The 22,373-nt window shown below is 35.7% G+C and overlaps 1 protein-coding gene across 1 annotated transcript in view; it reads right to left on the minus strand.

The window, feature by feature from the left end:
- LOC136037067 (discoidin domain-containing receptor tyrosine kinase B-like) overlaps positions 1-22,373 on the minus strand; it is a 184,432-nt gene that overhangs the window by 62,288 nt on the left and 99,771 nt on the right. Inside the window, exon 9 of the mRNA XM_065719504.1 lies at positions 7,390-7,500. Coding sequence (XP_065575576.1) covers positions 7,390-7,500 — 111 coding nt within the window. The remainder of the gene's footprint in view (positions 1-7,389; positions 7,501-22,373) is intronic.

The raw sequence follows: 22,373 nt of genomic DNA on the forward strand, positions 1-22,373 counted from the left end.
GAACCATATAATAATAATAATAAAACTCATCTAATAACGGATTTGAAGCAAAGCAGTGGTTCGGTTTTGATGCGTGAGCTAATTGGCTATATGTAGTTAGATTGCCTCTGTATCGCCTTTGTCAATGTAGTGATAATCAGCGATGCAAGGGTAAAATGTGACGTAAATTATCCAAATAAGATACAAAATTTTGAATATAGTTCTGACAATAACTGAATTATGATCACTCGGTAATATTGACAAGAAACAAGTGACAAACCAAGAGGAATTCAATTGGCAATCAGGAATTGGACACAGGCTAAAGGGAAAAAACAGGGATGTATAAATGAAGTTCAAACATAGTTGGTGATTTTCAAGTCATAAAATATTTCCATGGCTAGTTGGGAACTTTTAATAGATTAACCTACTTAAGCTCTCCTATCTAAGTATTTGTTGTTATCTTTTCTGGTCTACACCTACACACAAGAAAAAAAGATGAGCCGGTTCGAGGATTCAAACTTTGTACTTGTATGCTGAACATCTGATTCACAGATACGATCCTCAGATAAATCAGCATTTCAAAAATTTTGTCTACAATATATTCTGGATTCTAATGTTCCGCTAAAACACCGAGGCTATATGGACTGTGATGTAAAATTTCTTTTATATTTGTACCGTGTATTTTATCTAAATATTAAAACTGTAGAGTAGTAATTAAATTTTAAGCACTGTTATTAATGTATGTGAATTGTTTTTCATAAGATAATTTTATAAGATAAATAACTTTAAAATATATTTCAGTCATATGAAAAACAAATATACGAAAAATCAAAGCTGAAACGAAGCTACTACCTATGCAAAGCTGTGTTTCTTCTTGGTATGTTTCCTCCAATGTGAAAGGGGCTGTCCCCTCCTTAACGCCTTTCTCTTTACTCTAAAGTTTTCTTTATTGTTTTAAAAAGTAGAGTTATGACATATTCAAAATTTACCATAAAGAGCGAGGCGCCAAGGAGGGGACATCCCCTTTTATGTAGGAAATATTTTCTTTTTGTTTTAAGTTTTAATGTCGCTCCTTACTTTCAGTGAAAATAAAAACTTGTTTTGTATATATATAAACTAAGAGCTAACTTGACTTGGCGTAAAAAAGAGCTAAGCAAAACCACCACTATTCCTCCCGAGCTACCAAATTTTAGGCAGAAACATACACATGTAGTACCAACCAAAATATTGGAAAGGGCATCAAGCTGAGCGATTGAACCCACAAAATAGGCGCATGATCCCTCCTTACCTTATCCTCCCTCTCTCCAACAAAAAAAGGCAACTAGGCAGAATTTTATAGTAACATAATTAAGATATTCCTTTCAAGAATAAACAAATAGGAAATTTTCTCAATAATGGTAACGATGAATTAGCCGGTATCTTGGAGAGTGACGTTGACAGTTTCTTGTTAGCATGTAGGTTTTTCACACTTTCTAGAGTATCCGTAACTCACCTATTAATATTTCTTTCTTGACCCACCCCCCAAGAAATTCCTAAGCAGATGCATGAATTTAGACACAATTCATTATTCTTAGGCTTCCATTAGTCAAGCAGTGCTTCTGTACAGTACTAAAAAGTTTCTTGTCTTGATTTAAGTGATAAGTTTTCATGGGAGCTTCACTTATTTCTCATGCCCTTTGGGCTGATTCCACGTAAAATGTTTTCTTAAAACACAACTTTTTTCGAAAAATAAGGCAAGCGCATAAGTAGGATTTCTGGAGGAAAATACGATACTCCGAACCGTAAGCGTACAGCCACTCATGTTAATAACAATTAAAAATCATGAAAAAAAAACAACAACACAAGGTGGAGTACAATATATCCATACAAAAAATTGAATATTTACTCTGATTTCAAATACTGAAAATTCATTCAGATTGGAGTTAATCATAAAAACTTATAAGCGCATGAAAATTTGCATAATTTAGTCGTTAAGTCGATTAAATTTATTTAGATAAAAAAACATCAAATCCAACTTGTTTGATAGACCTAGAATGGGGGTTTCAAGCCCTTGTTTTTAAAAATACAAAATTTTCTATTTTATCACAAGAAGACTTGCCATTTATACGTGTTTTGACTTTTGTTTTTCCCCAAGGGTACCCTCATTGGACCGCTGTTGTGAAATGTTCAAGGGCGAAAGTTTAAACTCTTACTGCCAAAAGGGGGTCAAATCTCAGCATAGCGCTGGTTTCCACAATTCTATACCACAACACCAAAAGCTCATTCACAATGAGATTTTGCAAAAACTGATCAAACAGTTCGTGGTAACGAACTGTAGTAAGGAGCGACCCGGCTCAATAGTAACCAAAACTCTAAAAAATGGAATTTTGATACCAATAGCTACATCAAAAGAATCGCATTTTAATGCTGGTTTTAAATATATAAGTTTCATCAAGTTTAGTCTTACCCATCAAAAGTTACGAGCCTGAGAAAATTTGCGTTATTTTAGAAAATAGGGGGAAACGCCCCCTAAAAGTCATAGAATCTTAACGAAAATCACACCATCAGATTCAGCGTATCAGAGAACTCTACTGTAGAAGTTTCGAGCTCCTATCTACAAAAATGTGGAATTTTGCATTTTTTGCCAGAAGGCAGATCACGGATGCGTGTTTATTTGTTTTTTTGTTTTTTTGTTGTTTTTTTTCCCCAGGGGTGATCGTATCGACCCAGTTGTCCTAGAGTGTTGCAAGAGGGCTCATTCTAACGGAAATGAAAAGTTCTAGTGCCCTTTTTAAGTGACCAAAAAAATTGGAGGGCACCTAGGCCCCCTCCCACGCTAATTATTTTCCCAAAGTCAACGGATCAAAATTCTGAGATAGCCATTTTATTCAGCGTAGTCGAAAAACCTTATAACTATGTCTTTGGGGACGACTTACTCCCCCACAGTCCCCGTGGGAGGTGCAACAAGTTACAAACTTTGACCTGTGCTTACATATAGTAATGGTTATTGGGAAGTATACAGGCGTTTTCAGGAGGATTTTTTTGGTTTGGGGGAGAGGTTGAGAAGAGGGGGATATGCTGGGGGAACTTTCCTTCGAGAATTTGTAATGGGAGAAGAAAATTTCCATGAAGGGAGAGCAGGATTTACTAGCATTATTTAAAAAAAAACAATTAAAAAATAAAAGTGAAAAAGCTTTTTCAGCTGGAAGTAAGGAACAGCAATAAAACTTAAAACAAACAGAAATTATTACCCATATGAGGGGCTCACCTCCTTCTAATACCTCGCTCTTTACGCTAAAGTATTTTCGGTAATTTCCACTACTTATTCTACGGCTTTTGTGATTCAGGGGGTCATTCTTAATGAATTGGGATAAAATTTAAGCTTTAGTGTAAAGAGCGAGGTACTGACGATGGGGCGAATCCCCTCATATATGTAATAAAAACATGAGAATACAAAAGTTCTTTACGTAAGCTAATTTATAAGTTACGTAAATCTTTTACCAATAAAAAGATTCGTAAAAAATTAAAAGTTCTAGTTGCCTTTTTAATTAACCAAAAAATCGGGGGGCAACTAGGCTTCGTCCCCCGCTTTTTTTTCTCAAAATCATTCGATCAAAATTATGAGAAAGCCATTGAGCCAAAAAAAAAAAATATGCAAATTTTGTTTCGATTATTCCTCTGCGGAGAGCCAAAATCAAAACATGCATTGATTCAAAAACGTTCAGAAATTAAATAAAAAAAAACAAGTTTTTTCAACTGAAAGTAAGGAGTGACATCAAAACTTAAAACGCACAGAAATTACTTTGTATATGAAGCTGCTTCCTCATCAACGCCCCGCTCTTTACGCTAAAGTTTTTTACTGTTTTAGAAAGAAGAATTGAGAGAAAGAGTCAAACTTTAGCGTAAAGAGCGGGGCGTTGATGAGGAAGCAGCCTCTTTCATATACAAAGTAATTTCTCTGCGTTTTAAGTTTTGATGTCACTCCTTACTTTCAGTTGAAAAAACTTGTTTTTTTTTATTTAATATTCAGGTAGAGCTAATTTTGAGCCAATGAGAGTTTTCCACAGAATTTTAAAGCCAATCAAGAAACTCAACAAGAATTCTGATTGGCTCAAATTAGCGCTAGTCAAGTCTCGGTATTAGTAAAAATCACTTTGTGAATTGACCTTAAGCTTTTATTGCAACGCTTAGAGAATAAAAGGTTTTATTCTGTTCTTTAATTTAAACAGCAGGATTTTCTGTACAAATTCTTGAAAGGTAAACTTTAAATAAAATGTTTTATTAAATAAAAAAAAAGTTTTTTAACTGCAAGTAAGGAGCGACATTAAAACTTGAAACGAACAGAAATTATTCTGTATACGAAAGGGGTTGTCCCCTCCTCAATCTTAAAATCAACATAAAAATACGATTCTTTTGATGTAACTATTGGTATCAAAATTCCATTTTTTTTAGAGTTTCAGTTACTATTTAGCCGGGTCGCTCCTTACTACAGTTCGTTACCATGAACTGTTTGACAATTATCAACTGGGCAGGCATATCTGGACACTTTAAGCTTTAACCTGGCTTTTGATTTTTATATCCAACACTAATAAAATTTAAGTTATTTCTGAAAAAAAAGATGTCGAGTTTCCTTGTTACATCATAGGATATTTAATCTAAACAGGACTTAATCCTACATTTTTTAACGGCAAATAAAGTGACGCAAATTGGGGGAAAGGTATGAGACATATTCACCCTGAGATATCCCATAAGAATTTGAAAACACTCTTTTGGGGGGTATTTCCATTGAAAGATGCGTTTTTCTATTTTTCGAAAAAAGACAATTATCTCCGCTATGCTATGACAAATAAATTTTGCACCCCCTCCTCCCCCTCTCCGAATTTTCGTTAATTGAAATAAAAAGGAAAATATTTTTTTTCCTTTAGCAACATTCTTTGGCAAAGTGACAAACAATCTTTTAAGACAGTCAATATTTTTAATTGAAGTTACACATTACTAAGTAACTCTCTATAAAACTGAAGCAATTAAGAAAATATATGGAAATAAAATGGTAATAGCGGTTGAACAAAAAATGCATTAGACGGGATAGTTCATAATGTTCATCCAATAGCAATTTATGAGTCATTTGGTGAAGAGTAAATTACTTCTAATCATAAGGGAGAATATAAGTTCTGACATTATTTTAAGCAAGCTATTCAACCACTAAGAAGGGATGCGAGGAAGCCAAATTATACTTGCGTCTATAACTTAGGTCGTATATAGTAATGGGGCCAAGAACCATTGCCAAATGACTAAAAGGATATAACATGAATTATTTATGTTGAGAAGGGAGATTCAAAAGCTAGAAAATGAATGGTGCAAGTCGGGCACCTACACAATAACCTATTTTGAGAAGGGTCAAAATTTAAAAAGACCCCAAATCAAACAAATTCTGATTAAAGGCGAAGTTTGTGAGTAAAAATAGAAAAACTCATTAATCAAATGCTGTTAGTTTTAAGAAATTAATTTAATGAAATTAAATTAATTAAATCCGATTAATTTAAGGATAAGGGGAAAGTGAGTGTCCTAAAATGGGGTGCCATCTTGATCAAAATACACAGTAAAATTCATCAGGTCCCGAGAACCTCAAAGCAAAGATTTAGATTTAAAATATAAAACTTCGGATATTAGTCACTGAGTGTACAGTTACTGCTAATTTGTTCACAAAAAAGAAAGACTTGGATCTCTTAAATCCTATGTATTCTTGTTTAATAGTTGTTTTAAAAAAAAGATTCTTTTTCACTGATTTTATACAAATAAAATACAATCACAAACAAAATATGATAAAAATAATGATAATAGCAATAATAACTACCATTTAAATGATTACTGCAATAAACAATTATTATAGTAAAATATACTATTAACAAACATTGATAATAATAACACCATCAAATATTACTATTATAATGGAATAAAGCAATTTAAAAAACAAAAGATAATGTAAGAACAATGAAAAAACAGTTATAAAACTTTAATGACGAAAACATTGTGTATAGTATCAGTAAAACAAAACCTAATGCTATTTGGAAAGAAGATCTCTTGGAGGCTAAAGTTTTAGAGACACTATTTTCATTAGGTTGATAGTGAGGTCAAGAATTTTCATTACGTCATGTCCCTTAAGCTATCTCTAGATTTTAGTTTTAGACGGTTAGTTCAAAAGCAATCTACTCTAGGATTTTAATCATTTAGAGGCTTTCTATATCACTCAGATGTCGGTAACAGTTATCAGTGGGGGCATTCCTGACTTTGATGCTTTGAACCGTACTTGCTTTACAAAAACTACAAAAGTTCCTTAAAGTTTACATCTACCAGGAACGGTTGTGGAATAACTACTACTATTGCTACTTCTGCTAAAAACTCACCGCAGCACCAAGCCGCCTGAGGCCAACACAGCAGCGCACGCTCCTCCTCCAACCGAATCTATTCAAAACCTCCCTCTTTACATCCTCCCGGGAAGTTTTTATTTCTCTTAAATCTTCCTTTACAACATCCTATCACCTCAACCGCAGACGACATGCTTTCCGCTTAGCCCTAGACGGTTGGCTTGTACCCCTTTCTCTCAATATAGACATAGAAAGTGGGATTGAACCACACTTTTCGCATAGCCTACTGTTTAAGTGGGGTACCCAAAACAATCCGTAGACAATTTCTCTGGAAAACGTCTAGCAAATCTTCCTCCGTTTTTTGGAGCTCTACCTATTCCTCCAAACTTTTTTAAACTGCGAAAAATCACCCCGAGCCATGGCTTTTGTACTTGGCTGTTCTCATTTTGGTACTTATGTATTTTAAAAAACACAGTCTAGAAGTTTGCTGAATGTAAGATCTGAGAAAACCGGTTTCATAGCCACAAATACAAATGACGGGTGACAGAATACATTGGACTTGTATAACTTGGGCTACATTTGTGCACATTAAGGAAGGTAAGATTACTTCACCCCAACCCACACCCTAATGTGCAAATATATAGCCCAAATTGCATTATTGTATAATCTAAAGTACATTATCATCATCATGTTTTTGTGTATTTCCTTACGATTAACCTAACTTTACTTCTTTAGTGTGTTTAGTATAGCAAAATTTTCAATTATATCCACCTCTCTTTCTCTCTAATGGCATTTTCAAGGTGTTTAAGTCTGAGTAATATCGATGATGGTAATGATGAGATTACCTTCACTAAAGATATCTGTTAGCTATCTTTTGTAAGAGTTTCTACAAGAATAAATTAAATTTTTTTTTTGTGGTTCCAACCTTTGCAACACTGTGAGCTGGAACATAAAAAAGTTCATTTAGCAGCATTTAGTTACTTTTTGCAGAACCTGGAATGCTTCCACAGTCTCACTTAGTAAGTTTCACCACATGAAACAAAGTTTGGGGAAAATGCAAGCTTACCATTTTGAAACTGATCATCATTTTCTGAGCTAAATTTGCCGTCAGATTCCTTATGTTCAATTGCTGGATTACCATATTTGGCGTCTGCACTATAATTTCTAGCGGAAGGCTCTGCAAAAAAAGAGTTTTACTGTTGATAATATTCATACCCCGGAAGACGTTTACTTGACCAAAGTAATTCTGAAGCTACTTCATTAAGAACATGAAATCACACGCCGTGGGGCCCAGCCCTAAAAGCTTGTGCCTTCTTTTAGAAGAACCTATATTTTCTAGAAAAGGTTTTTACACTTCTTTCGGGAAAATCCCAAAGCAATGTAGACCGTTTCTAAAATACGAGGTCCCATGACCTAATATATACGGGATCTAACTAAATGTATGGGGTATCTAAGATCTTCTATTAGGCGTCCATTTAACTACCCATATTAGAGACATACACTACGGAATTTATGGGAATCCATCTTCAATATTTTTACACAACCTAACCGAATCACAATGATTGATCAGGCTTTGTAAAAGTATTCGACCTAATAGTATGGTGATCGCTGAACTAATGTTAATGATATGGCTAGTGTAGGAGCCATTGCAGAATAAAAGCATCAAATGTCATAACAGAAGATCTTACAATAACGGAACTAGCAGCAAAAGTAGTAAACAATTCTTTTTTTGACATTTCTGGGGAAAAATATCGCAAGTAGACTGATTTGTCATGGAAATATTTCCCCCCCCCAAATAAACATTAGCAGCCTTTCCAGCCATAAAGGCTGATTTGTCCCATTTTGGAGCTATACTTTGCAGCTTAGAGAGAGGGTGTCACCAGTTTAGAGGCAGCTTAGAGTGTCAACCTTCTTTTATTTAAAAATTAACTATTTTACTGACAAAAAGAGAAGCCAGACGACAAAATTTGTTTCTCAAAATAAAGTTTTGGACATTTTACGCCTCGAGAAACGTGGTTTTATTACAAAAAATTATTGCCCTGGGTAACGGATGCACGGCCCTCGACTGGAGAAGTTATTAAACTAAAAAATGTTTTACAAATGAAGTTAAAAAACGACGTTAACAATCAGCTTTAAAGCTGAACTCTCCTTAACCCCCCCCCCGGTTAACTAAAGTTTGATTATGCTTAACTGAAAACAGATCTTAGTGCAACCTATATAGCGATTAAACAAAAAAAAACAAGTTTTTTTTTAACTGAAAGTAAGGAGCGACATTAAAACTTAAAACGAACAGAAATTACTTCGTATATGAAAGGGGCTTCTTTCTCACCAACGCCCCGCTCTTTACGGTAAAGTTTGACTCTTTCTCTCAACTCTTCTTTTTAAAACAGAAAAAAACTTTAGCGTAAAGAGCGGGGCGTTGGTGAGAAAGAAGCCCCCTTCATATACGAAGTAATTTCTGTTCATTTTAAGTTTTAATGTCGCTCCTTACTTTCAGTTAAAAAAACTTGTTTCTTTTTGTTTAATTTCTGAATGTTTTTGAATCAATGCATGTTTTGGTTTTGGCTCTCCACAGAGGAATAATTAAAACAAAATTTGCATATTTATTTTTTTTTTGGCTAAATAACTTTCTCATAATTTTGATCTAATGATTCTGAGAAAAAATAGCGGGGGAGGAAGCCTAGTTGCCCTCCGATTTTTTGGTTAATTAAAGAACAACTAGAACTTTTAATTTTATACGAATCTTTTTATTAGTAAAAGATATACGTAACTTATAAATTAGCTTACGCAAAGAAGTTTTGTATTCTCATGTTTTTATTACATATATGAGGGGTTCGCCCCCTCGTCAGTACCGCGCTCTTCACACTAAAGCTTAAATTTTGTCGAATTCATTAAGAATGACCCCTGAATCACAAAAGCCGAGCCAGAGCAGGGTATTAGGAGGAGGTGAGCCCCTAATATGGGTAATAATTTCTGTTCGTTTTAAGTTTTTATTCTGCTCCTTACTTCCAGCTAAAAAATTTTTAATATTTATTTTTTCATTGTTTTTTTTTTATAATGCTAGTAAATCCTGCGCCCCCTTCGTGGAAATTTTCTTCCACCATGACAAATTCCTCGATGGAAAGCTCCCCAAGCCTATCCCCCTCTTCTCAATCCCTCCCCCCAACCAAAAACTCCTCCTGAAAACGCCTGCACACTTCCCAATAACCATTACTATATGTAAGCACTGGTCAAAGTTTGTAACTTGTAGCCGCTCCCACTGGGACTGTGGGGAAGTAAGTCGTCCCCAAAGACATAGTTATAAGGTTTTTCGACTACGATAAATAAAATGACTATCTCAGAATTTTGATCCGTTGACTTTGGGAAAATAATTAGGGTGGGAGGGGGCTTAGGTGCCCTCCAATTTTTTTGTAACTTAAAAAGGGCACTAGAACTTTTCATTTCCGTTAGAATGAGTCCTCTCGCAACATTCTAGGACAGCTGGATCGATACGATCACCCCTGGAAAAAAAAAAACAAAAAACAAACACGCATCCGTGATCTGCCTTCTGGCAAAAAATACAAAATTCCACATTTTTGTAGATAGGAGCTTGAAACTTCTACGGTAGGGTTCTCTTATGCGCTGAATCTGATGGTACGATTTTCGTTCAGATTCTATGACTTTTAGGGGGTGTTTCCCCCTATTTTCTAAAATAACGCAAATTTTCTCAGGCTCGTAACTTTTGAATAGTAAAACTAAACTTGATGAATCTTATATATTTAAAACCAGCATTAAAATGTGATTCTTTTGATGTAGCTATTGGTATCAAAATTCCACTTTTTAGAGTTTTGGTTACTATTGAGCCGGGTCGCTCCTTACTACAGTTCGTTACCACGAACTGTTTGATTGAATGATTACAGGTTTTTTTCGATTGCCTTTGAAAAAAAAATTGAATTTAAAAATCTTACGGTTCAAAGCAAATGCGCATAAATATAATATATTCCATTTTTGATACATGGTAAAAAAATTACCTTCTATCCGATTCCAATTGCTCTTGTGATTGAGCATTCGTTCTCTAAGAACTGAAGGCAAAGATTCAAATTTTAGGCCAAATAGATGGGGGTTGAAGAAGGTGGAGCCCTCTCATATACATAACAATTTCTTCTCGTTTTAAATTCTACTGTCGCTCTTTACTTTCACTTGAGAAAAACTTTTTTTAATTTTATTTATGTTCGGTTTAACAAAATAAACAGGGTTATGTCCTTTCTTAGAATTCGCAAAAAGGAACTGTCCAACAACTGATTACCAGAGTATTTTTGAAGAATTTTTACTTTGTCAGAGTTTCATTTTTGACATCCTAGGTCTATAAATCACCCTCCCCCCAAAAATGAACATAAGAGTCCAACAGAACATCTGAGCTGAATTAAACCATACATGGTAAGTAACTGTAAATAAAGAATAACAGAAACTTAAACAAAAATTAATAAATGAAAAAGAATATACCTTTCATGCTGATTCTAATATATAAAATTTATCAAGTTTAAACTTGCCTAAGAAAATTAGTATTATTTACCAAAAAGGGGGAATACTCTCAAAGAGAGTTCTCATCTTGATTAAAAGTCCACAGTAAGGTTCAGCACGTCTGTGAGTCCTGAGCAGAGATTTCAAGTCTCTATCGGAGGCAACACTATAGCGTTACCTATAGTAAAGACAATAAGGCTCTAATGTTTAATTATTTATTTATTTATTATTTTTTCCCAGAGGCACTTCATATAGAAAGGCTGGTCATATAAACTTCGAATGGAGCTCATTCGGCTGGAAATCAGAAGTTCTAGACCCTTTTTAAGAGTCAAAAGTGTTCGGAGGGCAACAAGTCTCCTCCCCAACCCCCTTTTCTTCCAAATACATCCAATAAAACTTTTGAGATAGCTATTTTTCTAAAATATCAGATAACAAAACTCCTGGGTCGGCACACAACCACCCCATGCCCGGGGCCAAACGTTTTAAGTTATGCCACGGTGGCATATTAGATTTTTATGTAAGTAATGGTCGTATAAACTTTAGAGGTGGCTCATTTGATTGGACATAGAAAATTCTGGTTACCTTTTTATGAGTCAAAGTGATTGTAAAAACTTCGGGGTCAACGTAGTCCCCCCCAGAGCCCAGGGAAGGGTTGTAACCTAGGCATCAGGGGCATGTAAGGTTTTTATGGAAGAGTTGGTCGTATAAACTTGAAGAGGAATCAAATGATTAGAAATTTAAAATTCTCATTCCCTTTTAAGAGTCAAATGTGATCCGATGGCAACTTGCCCCTACCCCCCTCTCCCAACCCTCTTTTCCCCAAATGCGTCCGATGGAATTTCGTATATAGTTATTCTGTTCAAAAGAGACAAAAATGATTTAACACAAACTCCTGGGACAACACAGCCCCCCAGAATCCGGAGCCAAGTGTTGTAAATTGTGCCAGCGGGGAGGGGGCATTCAAGGTTTCTATTGAAGGGATCGGTCATACACGCTTCGGAGTGGGCTTGTTCGATTTTCAATCGGAATTTTTAGTTTCCTTTTTACAGGTTAAAAGTGATTGGAGAGCAGCTAGCCTCCCGAGCTCCCCCGAGGCTCTTTTACCCAATTGCATTTTGTTCAAAATAATTTAAAGGTCATATGACAAAAATTTTGGGGTCGACGTAACCCCCCAGAACCCTGGGGCAAGTGTTGTAAATTACACTCCGGGGGGCATATAAGGATTTTATGGAAGGAATGGTCGCAAAAAATTTGGAGGATTATTTTATTGAAAAATGAAAGTTCTAGTTCCCTTTTTAGGAGTCAAAAGGAACCGCCCTCTTTCCCCAAAATCCATCCAATCAAAGTCTTTAGATAGCCATTTTAAAACAAGTCAAAAGATCAGATGACAAAACCTCCAGGGTCAACACCACTACCCAGAGCCTTGGGACAAGTGTTGCATGTTATGCCCTGGGGACATATAAGGTTTTTATGCGATGGCTTTTAAAATTGTTCAAAGATAAGATAAGCCTGACACCTAACCCCACTCAAAACAATTATTGACGACATTTTATTCAAAAACTTAAGGGAGCTGACCCTTTGCCCTCTCTACATGGCCCAACACCCCCAAAAAAACAAGAAAAGATATTAAAGATATTTTATTCCAAAATTCCAATAATTATGGAAGCTCATCCCTGGCCCTATATGGCCTGACCCTCCCAACCCCCCCCAATAAATTTATTAATGATATTTTATTCAAAATCTTACGGGAGCTGACTCTTGGTACTCCATGGCCCAATACCCCTCCTCCCGAAAAAACTATCAATGATAAATCATGGAAGCTATCCCTTGGCCCTCCATTCATGTCCCCCAATCGAAAAAAAACTTATTAACGATATGTTATTCCAAAAGTCATCAGAATTAAGTTTAATTTTATTAGCTTCTACCAAAACTGTTCGAGACACTTGTATTCTTCACTACAGACAAGAGTCCGGCTACTGCCCGTTTCCTTAACGGTTAAAGCGTAAGGCCTACTGCGTGTTTGGCGCTTCACTAAAACAAATTATAATACAAAATCTTTTTCCGTACTTATTGCAACATTGAAAATAAAATGGAAAATGCAGTGAAACCAGGTCAGGATCTACCAATAGACCACTACGCCCAGGATTATCGCCGAAGTTTTGGGATTTCCCTGAAAATCTTGCGAAAATGGATCGGCAAAATCACTTGGGCCTAGAAGCCTCAGAGCTTTAAATTCAACCCTAAGTGAAACAAAATCATGAGCTGGTGAGCTTTCAGCAATTAATGTCATTACATAGCAAATATTCAGTTTAATTTTATTAGTTCTTGCCAAAGCTGTTAATTTATTTTAAATAAAAATCATCTAGAAATAGGGAATTTTTAAAAACTTGAAACTTTGGCTATCAAAAACGAACAGAAACTAATTTAGAAAAACTTTCCGATTAAAGAAAAGTAAAGGCCATATTATACTTAAGATAAGGAGAAATACAAGCTCAAACTCAAAACGACCAGAAATTACTATTAGAGAATGAATGAAACCCAAAACGAACAGAAATTGAATAAAAAATATTAGGAAACAAACATACAATAGGTACTAATATAAATGAATAAATAAATATTAAAACAAGCGAAATTTAAATTGAATATGCAAATCAAGCTTAAAACGAACAAGAATATTTTGCCTTTGACGTATTAATGAAACCCAAAATGAACAGAAATTAGATAAACAATTTTAGGAAACAAACATACAATAGGAAACAAAACATACAATAAGACGAGCCAAACTTAAATTGAATATGCAAATCGAGCTTAAAACGAACAAAAATCACTAAAAAGCAAAAATTTGGGTTCTGCATCTTCTCACTGTAAAAGTCAAAAACCCGCTGCGTCATTAGCGCTTATCATTTTTTTCGAAGTAGGCATGCTAAGTTTGATACTCTCTGTTTGCCAAATTATATGGATTTTACAAATTTTCAGGAGAATAATTTTTTTTCAGGAGAATCCCATTCAGGGAAATTGATGAATTGATAGATCTCAATCAATTCTCATTTGACCTGCTTTGTGGTTTTTTCTGTAAAATATGATCAGCAACTATAAATTGAAGGAGTGTAGATGGGATGAGTGTAGATAAATTGAAGGAGTGTAGACTAGGGAATTCAAACACACTCTTTTTTGTGTCTGGTTTTCTCAAAAAGAAGTACTAAATATTGCAAAAACTTTTATTTAATGATAATTATTGTCTGTTTAAATTGATGCAACTCTGAAGATTTTTTTTCGCTTGACATATTTTTATGAATGTACGTAAGTTGCTTCTCCTGAAAAAATAATTTTGGGTCCTGACATTCTCAAACAGTTTGTGGTAACGAGCTGTAGTAAGGAGCGACCCGGCTAAATAGTAACCAGAACTATAACAAAATGGAATTTTTATAACAATAGTTACATCAAAATAACTGAATTTTAATGATGATTTTAAATACAAAAGTTTCATTAAGTTTAGACTTGCCCATCAAAAGTTACGAGCCTGAAGTTACGAGCCTGAACATTAGAAAATAGAGGGAAACATCCCTTAAAAGTCATAGAATCTTAACGAAAATCAGACCATCAGATTCATCGTGTCAGAGAACCCTACAATAGAAGTTTTTAAGCTCCTATCTACAAAAATGTGGAATTTTGCATTTTTTGCCACAAGATAGATCACGGATGCGTGTTTATCTGTTTGTTTGTTTTTATGGCACTTGGTATTAACCAAGTGACATATAGCAGTCGCCAATTCTGTCGGTCTGTCGGTCTGTCTGTCGGTCCCGGTTTTGCTACTTTAGGCACTTCCAGGTAAGCTAGGACGATGAAATTTGGCAAGCGTATCAGGGACCGGACCAGATTAAATTAGAAATAGTCGTTTTCCCGATTTGACCATCTGGGGGGGGAGTGGGGGCCCGGTTAATTCGCAAAAAATAGAAAAACTGAAGTATTTTTAACTTATCAGCGGGTGATTGGATCTTAATGAAATTTGATGTTTGGAATGATATTGTGTATCAGAGCTCTTATTTTAAATCCCGACCGGATCTGATGACATTGGGGGGAGTTGGAGGGGGGAAACCTAAAATCTTGGAAAACACTTAGAGTAGATGGATCGGGATGAAACTTGATGGGAAAAATAAGCGCAAGTCCCAGATACATGATTGACATAATCGGAACTGATTTGCTCTCTTTGGGGTAGTTGGGGGGGGGGAGTAATTCTTAAAAATTAGAAAAATGAGGTATTTTCAACTTACGAACGGGTGATCGGATCTCAACAAAATTTGATGTTTAGAAGGATATCGTGTCTTAGAGCTCTTATTTTAAATCCCGACCGGATCTGGTGATGGGGGCGGGGAGTTGGGAGGGGGAAACCTAAAACTTGGAAAACACTTAGAGTGGAGGGATCGGGATGAAACATGGTGGGAAAAATAAACACAAGTCCTAGATAGATGATTGACATAAACGGAACGGATCCGCTCTCTTTTGGGTAGTTGGGGGGGGGGGGTATTTCTGAAAAAATAAAAAAAAATGAGGTATTTTTAACTTACGAACGGGTGATCGGATCTCAATGAAATTTGATATTTAGAAGGATATCGTGGTTCAGAGCTCTTATTTTAAACCCGACCGGATCTGGTGACATTGGGGGGGGGGGAGTTGGGAGGGAGAAACCTAAAAATTGGAAAACACTTAGAGTGGAGGGAGCGGGATGAAACTTGGTGGAAAAAAACACGAGTCCTAGATACATGATTGACATAACCAGAACGGATCCGCTCTCTTTGGGGTAGTTGGGGGGGGGGGTTAATTCTGAAAAATTAGAAAAAATGAGGTATTTTTAACTTACGAACGGGTGATTGGATCTCCATGAAATTTGATTTTTAGAAGAATATCGTGTCTCAAAGCTCTTATTTTAAATCCTGACCGGATCTGGTGACATTGGGGGAAGTTTGGGGTGGGGAGACCTAAAATGATGGGAAACGCTTAGATTGGAGGGATTGGGATGAAACTTGGTTGGAAAAATAAGCAGAAGTCTTGCATACGTGATTTACACAATTGGAACGGATCCGCTCAATTGCGGGGGGGGCGGGGGTAATTCTGAAAAATAAGAAAAATGACGTATTTTTAACTTACGAAGGAGTGATCCGATCTTCATGAAACTTCATATTTAGAAGGACCTCGTAACTCCGATATCTTATTTTAAATCTCAACCGGATCAAGCGTAATTGGGGGGGCAGTTGGGGGGACCGGAAATCTTAGAAAATACTTAAAGCGGTGAGATCAGGATGAAACTGGATGGGAAGAATAGAAACCTGTCTAAGATACGTGACTGACATAACTGGACCGGATCTGCTCTCTTTAGTGGAATTGGGGGGGGGGGGTAATTTTGAAAATTGAGGTATTTGTAACTTACGAAAGGGTGACCAGATCTTAATGAAATTTGATATTTAGAAGGATCTTGTGCTTTAAAGTTCTAATTTCAAATTCCGACCAGATCCTGTGACATTCGGGGGAGTTGGAGGGGGAACCGGAATTCTTGGAAAACATGAAGAATGGAGTATTTATATCTTACGAATAGATGATCGGATCGTAATGAAATTTGATTTTTAGAAGGAATTCATGTCTCAGAGCTCTTATTTCAAACCCCGACCAGATCTTTTGACATTGTGGGGATTTGGAGGGGGAAATCTTGGAAAAACACTTGGAGTGTAGGAATCGGGATGAAGCTTGGTGGATAGAATAAACAAATGTCCTTGATACGTGATTGACAGAATCGTACTGGATTCGCTCTCTTTGGGGGAGTTGGGGGGAGGGGTTCAGTGATTTGGCGAGATCGGTGCTTCTGGGCGTGTCAGGGAGCTGCACAATTTGACTTGATAAAGTCGTTTTCCCAGATTCGACCATCTGGGGGGCAAAAGGGAGAGGAAAAATTAGAAAAAATTAGGCATTTATAACTTACGAGTGGGTGATCAGATCTTAATGAATTTTGATATTTAGAAGGACTTTGTGACTCAGAGCTCTTATTTTAAATCTTGACCGGCATTAAGCCTCTTATTTTCCTTTTTAAATCAATCTATTGATTCATAGAATTTTGTTAGAGCTCATACCATATGATCTCTTGGCTCTTAGCTCTTCTCGCCTCGTCACAAGTGCCATAGGAGCTCTTAGCTCTTGTTTTCAGGGGTAATCGTACCGACCCAGTGGTCACAGAATGTCGTGAAAGGGCTCATTCTAACGGAAATCGATAGTTCTAGTGCCTTTTTATAAGTGACCAAAAAATTGTGTGACACCTAGGCCCCCTCCCACGCTCATTTTTTTCCCAAAGTCACCGGAAATAAATTCTGAGATAGTCATTTTATTCAGCATAGTAGAAAAACCTGTTAACTATGTCTTTGGGAACGACTTACTCCCCCACAGTCCCCGTGGGTGGGGTTGCAAGTTACAGACCTTGACCAGTGTTTATATAAAGTAATGGTTATTGGGAAGTGTACAGACACTTTCAGGGGGATTTTTTTGGCTGGGGGAGGGGGTTATGCTGGGAGAGGGGTTATGTGGGGGTAACTTTCCATGGAGGAATTTGTCATGGGGAAAGAAAATTTACATGAAGGGGGCGAAGGATTTTTTAGTATAATTCAAAGAACAATGAAAAAATAAATATGATAAAGTTTTTTCAACTGACAGTAAGGAACAGCATTAAAACTTAAAACGAACAGAAATTATTATGCATATGAGGGGTTCACCTCCTCCTAATACCTCGTTCTTTACACTGCAGTGCTTTTATTAATTTCAACAATTGTACGGCCTTTGTCATTCAGGGGTCATTCTTAAGGAATTGGGACAAAATTTAAGCTTTAGTGTAAAGAGCGAGGTATTGACGAGGGGGGAACCTCCTCATATACGTGATAAGAACATACGAATATAGAAGTTCGTTACGTAAGTTAATTCGTAAGTTACGTTTATTTTTACTTATAAAAGCGTCCGTAAGAAATTAAAAGTTTTAGTTGCCTTTTAAAAAACAAAAAATTGGATGGTAACTAGGCCTACTCCCTCGCTCCTTTTTTCTCAAAATCATCTGATCAAAACTATGAGAAAGCCATTTAGCCATTAAAATAAATTAATAGTCAATTATTCAAGTGTTTAATTATTCATGTGCGGAGAGCCAAAATCAAAACATGCATTAATTCAAAAACATTCATAAATTAAATAAAAAAAAACAAGTTTTTTTAACTGAAAGTAAGGAGCGATATTAAAACTTAAAACGAACAGAAATTACTCCGTATATGAAAGGGGCTGTTCCCTTCTCAACGCCCCGCTCTTTACGCTAAAGTTTTTTACTGTTTTAAAAAGTAGAGTTGAGAGAAAGAGTCAAACTTTAGCGTAAAGAGTAAGGCGTTGAGGAGCTCTTTACGTTAAAGTTTGACTCTTTCTCTCAATTCTACTTTATAAAACAGTAAATAACTTTAGAATAATTAGCGGGATGTTGAGGAGGGAACAGCCCCTTTCATATATGGAGTATTTTCTGTTCGTCTTAATATCGCTCCTTACTTTCAGTTAAAAAAAACTTGTTTTTTTTATATTTAATCTCCCTATTGTTTTACTGTTTAAAAAGTAGAGTTGAGAGAAAGTGTGAAACTTTAGCGTAAAGAGCGGGGCGTTGAGGAGGGACCATCCCCTTTCATATACAAAGTAGTTTCTGTTCGTTTTAAGTTTTGATGTCGCTCCTTACAATCAGTTAAAAAAAAAACTTGTTTTTTTTTATTTAATGTTCATAAAGGACAATGTTACCTATTAAAGGCTACGAGCCTGAGAAAATCTGCCTCGAAGGCCATTAAAAGAAAAAAAAACCTCTAAAAGACTGAATAAACATCACACCATCAGATTTAGAAGATCAGAAACCCCAACTGTAGAGATTCCAAGCTCCTATCTACAAAAATGTGGATTTTTTTTTTTTTTTTTTTTGCCAGAAGAAAGATCACGGATGCGTGTTTATTTGTTTGTTGGTTTTGTTTTTCCCCAGGAGTGGTGGTATCGAACCGAAGGTCTTAGAAAATCGCAAGAGGGCTCATTTGAACGATAATTAAATGTTTCAGGGCTCATTTTAGTGACCAAACAATTGCAGAGAAACTAGTCCCCCTCACATGCTCTTTTCCCCCAAAGTCGCCTGAGGAAAATTTTGAGATAGCCATTTTGTTCAGTATCAAACAATTTATGGTAACGAACTGTAGTAAGGAGTGACCCGGCTCAATAGTAACCGAAACTCTAAAAAAGGGAATTTATGTGGGGTTTATGTGGGAGTATCTTTCCATTGAGATATTTATCATGGGGGAAAAATTTCGATGAAGGGAGCGCTGGATTTTCCAGCATTATTTAAAATAGCAATGAGAAATTAAATTTAAGAAAAAACATGTTTTTCAACTGAAAGTAAGGAGCAACATTAAAACTTGAAACGAACAGAAACTATTACGTATATGAGGGGGTTCTTCCCCTCCACAATACCTCGCTCTTTACGCTAAAGTATTTTTGGTAATGTCAAAAGAGCTATCTATTCTAATTAAACGACCTTTATGATTCAGGGGTCGTTCCTACAGAAATGGAACAAAACTCGAACTTTAGTTTAAAGAGCGAGGCATTGACGAGGGGATGAATCCCCACATATACGTAATAAGAATATTTGAATATAGGAGTTCGTTACACAGGTTCTAGTGGCCTTTTCAAGTAACCAAAAAATTTGGAGGGCACCTAGGCCCCCTCCCCTGCCCCGTTTTTCTCAAAATCGTCCGATCAAAACTTTGAGAAAGCCATTTATGATATATGCAAATTTCATTTTTGATTATTCATTTACAGTGAGCCAAAATCGAACCTGCATTAATTAAAAAACATTCAGAAATTTAATAAGAAAAAAACTAGAGCGACATAAAACTTAGAACGAACAGAAATTATTCTGTATATGAAAGGGGCTGTCCCCTATTCGACACCCCGCTTTTTGCGCTAAAGTTTGACTCTTTCTCAAAATTCTACTTTTGAAAATAATAGAAAACTTTAGCGTAAAGAGCGGAATGTCGAGGAGGGGACAGCCCTTTTCATATACAGAATAATTTATGTTCGTCTTAAGTTTTAATGTAGTTCCTTACTTTCAGTTAAAAAGACTTGTTTTTTTTATCTAATAGTTGAAAGATACAATAACTATGTCTTTGGAAATGACATGACTCCCAAAATCATCGGAGAAAGGGCTTTTTTATATATAGTATTTGTTATTGGGAAGTATAAAGACATTTTTCACGGAATTTTCTGGGGAATTTCTGCGTGACGGGAAGGTCCCCCATGGGAAATTTCTCCGTAGGGATATATCACTAGGAGAAAGTCTGCGGGAGAAACTTTCCACTGAGAGGGGGGTGGGTGGAGATGTTCAGTAAACTATTTCCACACAGGGGGATTCCCCAATGACCTTAAAAAGAATCAGAAATTAGATAAAAACAAGTCTTTCTTCAAATGAAAGTATACTAAGGAGTATTTTTTTTGGCGGAATCGTAAGCAAGGAATATTCTGGGGGGAATTCGCAGCGAGGATGGAATTGTCCAGGGGTAGTTTCCTGGTTAAAAAACCTTCTTTGGAGGAATTTTCATGGGTGTGTGGGGTTCCAGGAGTGAGGGGGTAGATTTATTGGGGTTATATGAAAAACAACCAGAAATTACATTTTAAAAACATTTTTTTTCTACTGAAATTAAGGAGCAGCATTGAAACCTAAAACGAAAAGAAATCATCCCGTACATAGGGCAGGCTGCCCCTCCTCAATACCACGCTCTTTAAGCTAAAGTTCGACCCTTTATCTCAATTCTTTAAGAACGATTCTTGAAACACAAGAACCGTGCAATTAGAATCAGAACCTGTTTTAGAACTTCTTAAAAAAGTTTAGCGTGAAGAGAGGGTATTGAGGATGGGTTAGTTCCTCTTATATACGGAATAATTTTAGTTCATTTAAGTTTTAATGTTGCTCCTTACTTTCAGTAGAAAAAACGTGTTTCTTATTGAATCCTCCAAAAGAATGACACATAATCTAAGCTATACTTCATATTAGACATCACACTTTCTCGGTATAGTCAGGGGGCCACTCCCAAAAATGTGACCAATAGATGATCAGCGAGCAGCAGAAGCTTTGACAACGGAATATGGAGTAATAAACAGTGTGGATTACGAATACAAGCGTTGTATATTCAAACGGGGAGGATGCTAATCCTCCAAATTTGAAAGAATCATGTTTTTTTTCCTCTTAGAAAAATACGTTTTGTAAAAACTTTCAACGATGATCTCAGAGCATATGGTAATTGATACCACTGATTGAGAGTACTCCACAATGCTGATGACCTTGAAGTTCTCTTTTTTTTTGCTTAAAAAAATCGCTCAAATATTCTAGCAGTTGCCGAATAATGTAAAGCTACACTATGGCAGCTTCTAACAGCAAGTGCTAGCTATTTTGCACTATGTACATATTAACAAACAAACTTCAAAAGACACCTTTTAAAAGCTCATTATTAAACTTTTATCATTATTTTTATCACTACTTTCATTATAAAGCTCATTATAAAACTTTCAACAATGATCTCAGAGCCTATGGTAATTGATACCACTGATTAAGAGTACTCCACAATGCTGATGACCTTGAAGTTTGCATTATTTTTTTCTAAAAAAAAATTGCTCAAATATTCTAGCAGCTGCTTCTAACATCAACTGAAAGCTATTTTGCACTATGTACATATTAACAAACAAACTTCAAAAGACACCTTTTAAAAGCTCATTATTAAACTTTTATCATTATTTTTATCACTACTTTCATTATAAAGCTCATTATAAAACTTTCAACAATGATCTCAGAGCCTATGGTAATTGATACCACTGATTAAGAGTACTCCACAATGCTGATGACCTTGAAGTTTGCATTATTTTTTTCTAAAAAAAATTGCTCAAATATTCTAGCAGCTGCTTCTAACATCAACTGAAAGCTATTTTGCACTATGTACATATTAACAAACAAACTTCAAAAGACACCTTTTAAAAGCTCATTATTAAACTTTTATCATTATTTTTATCACTACTTTCATTATAAAGCTCATTATAAAACTTTCAACAATGATCTCAGAGCCTATGGTAATTGATACCACTGATTAAGAGTACTCCGCAATGCTGATGACCTTGAAGTTTGCATTATTTTTTTCTAAAAAAAAATTGCTCAAATATTCTAGCAGCTGCTTCTAACATCAACTGAAAGCTATTTTGCACTATGTACATATTAACAAACAAACTTCAAAAGACACCTTTTAAAAGCTCATTATTAAACTTTTATCATTATTTTTATCACTACTTTCATTATAAAGCTCATTATAAAACTTTCAACAATGATCTCAGAGCCTATGGTAATTGATACCACTGATTAAGAGTACTCCACAATGCTGATGACCTTGAAGTTTGCATTATTTTTTTCTAAAAAAAAATTGGTCAAATATTCTAGCAGCTGCTTCTAACATCAACTGAAAGCTATTTTGC

Source organism: Artemia franciscana, chromosome 16 (genome assembly GCF_032884065.1).
Source record: "Artemia franciscana chromosome 16, ASM3288406v1, whole genome shotgun sequence".
NCBI classification, from domain to species: domain Eukaryota; kingdom Metazoa; phylum Arthropoda; class Branchiopoda; order Anostraca; family Artemiidae; genus Artemia; species Artemia franciscana.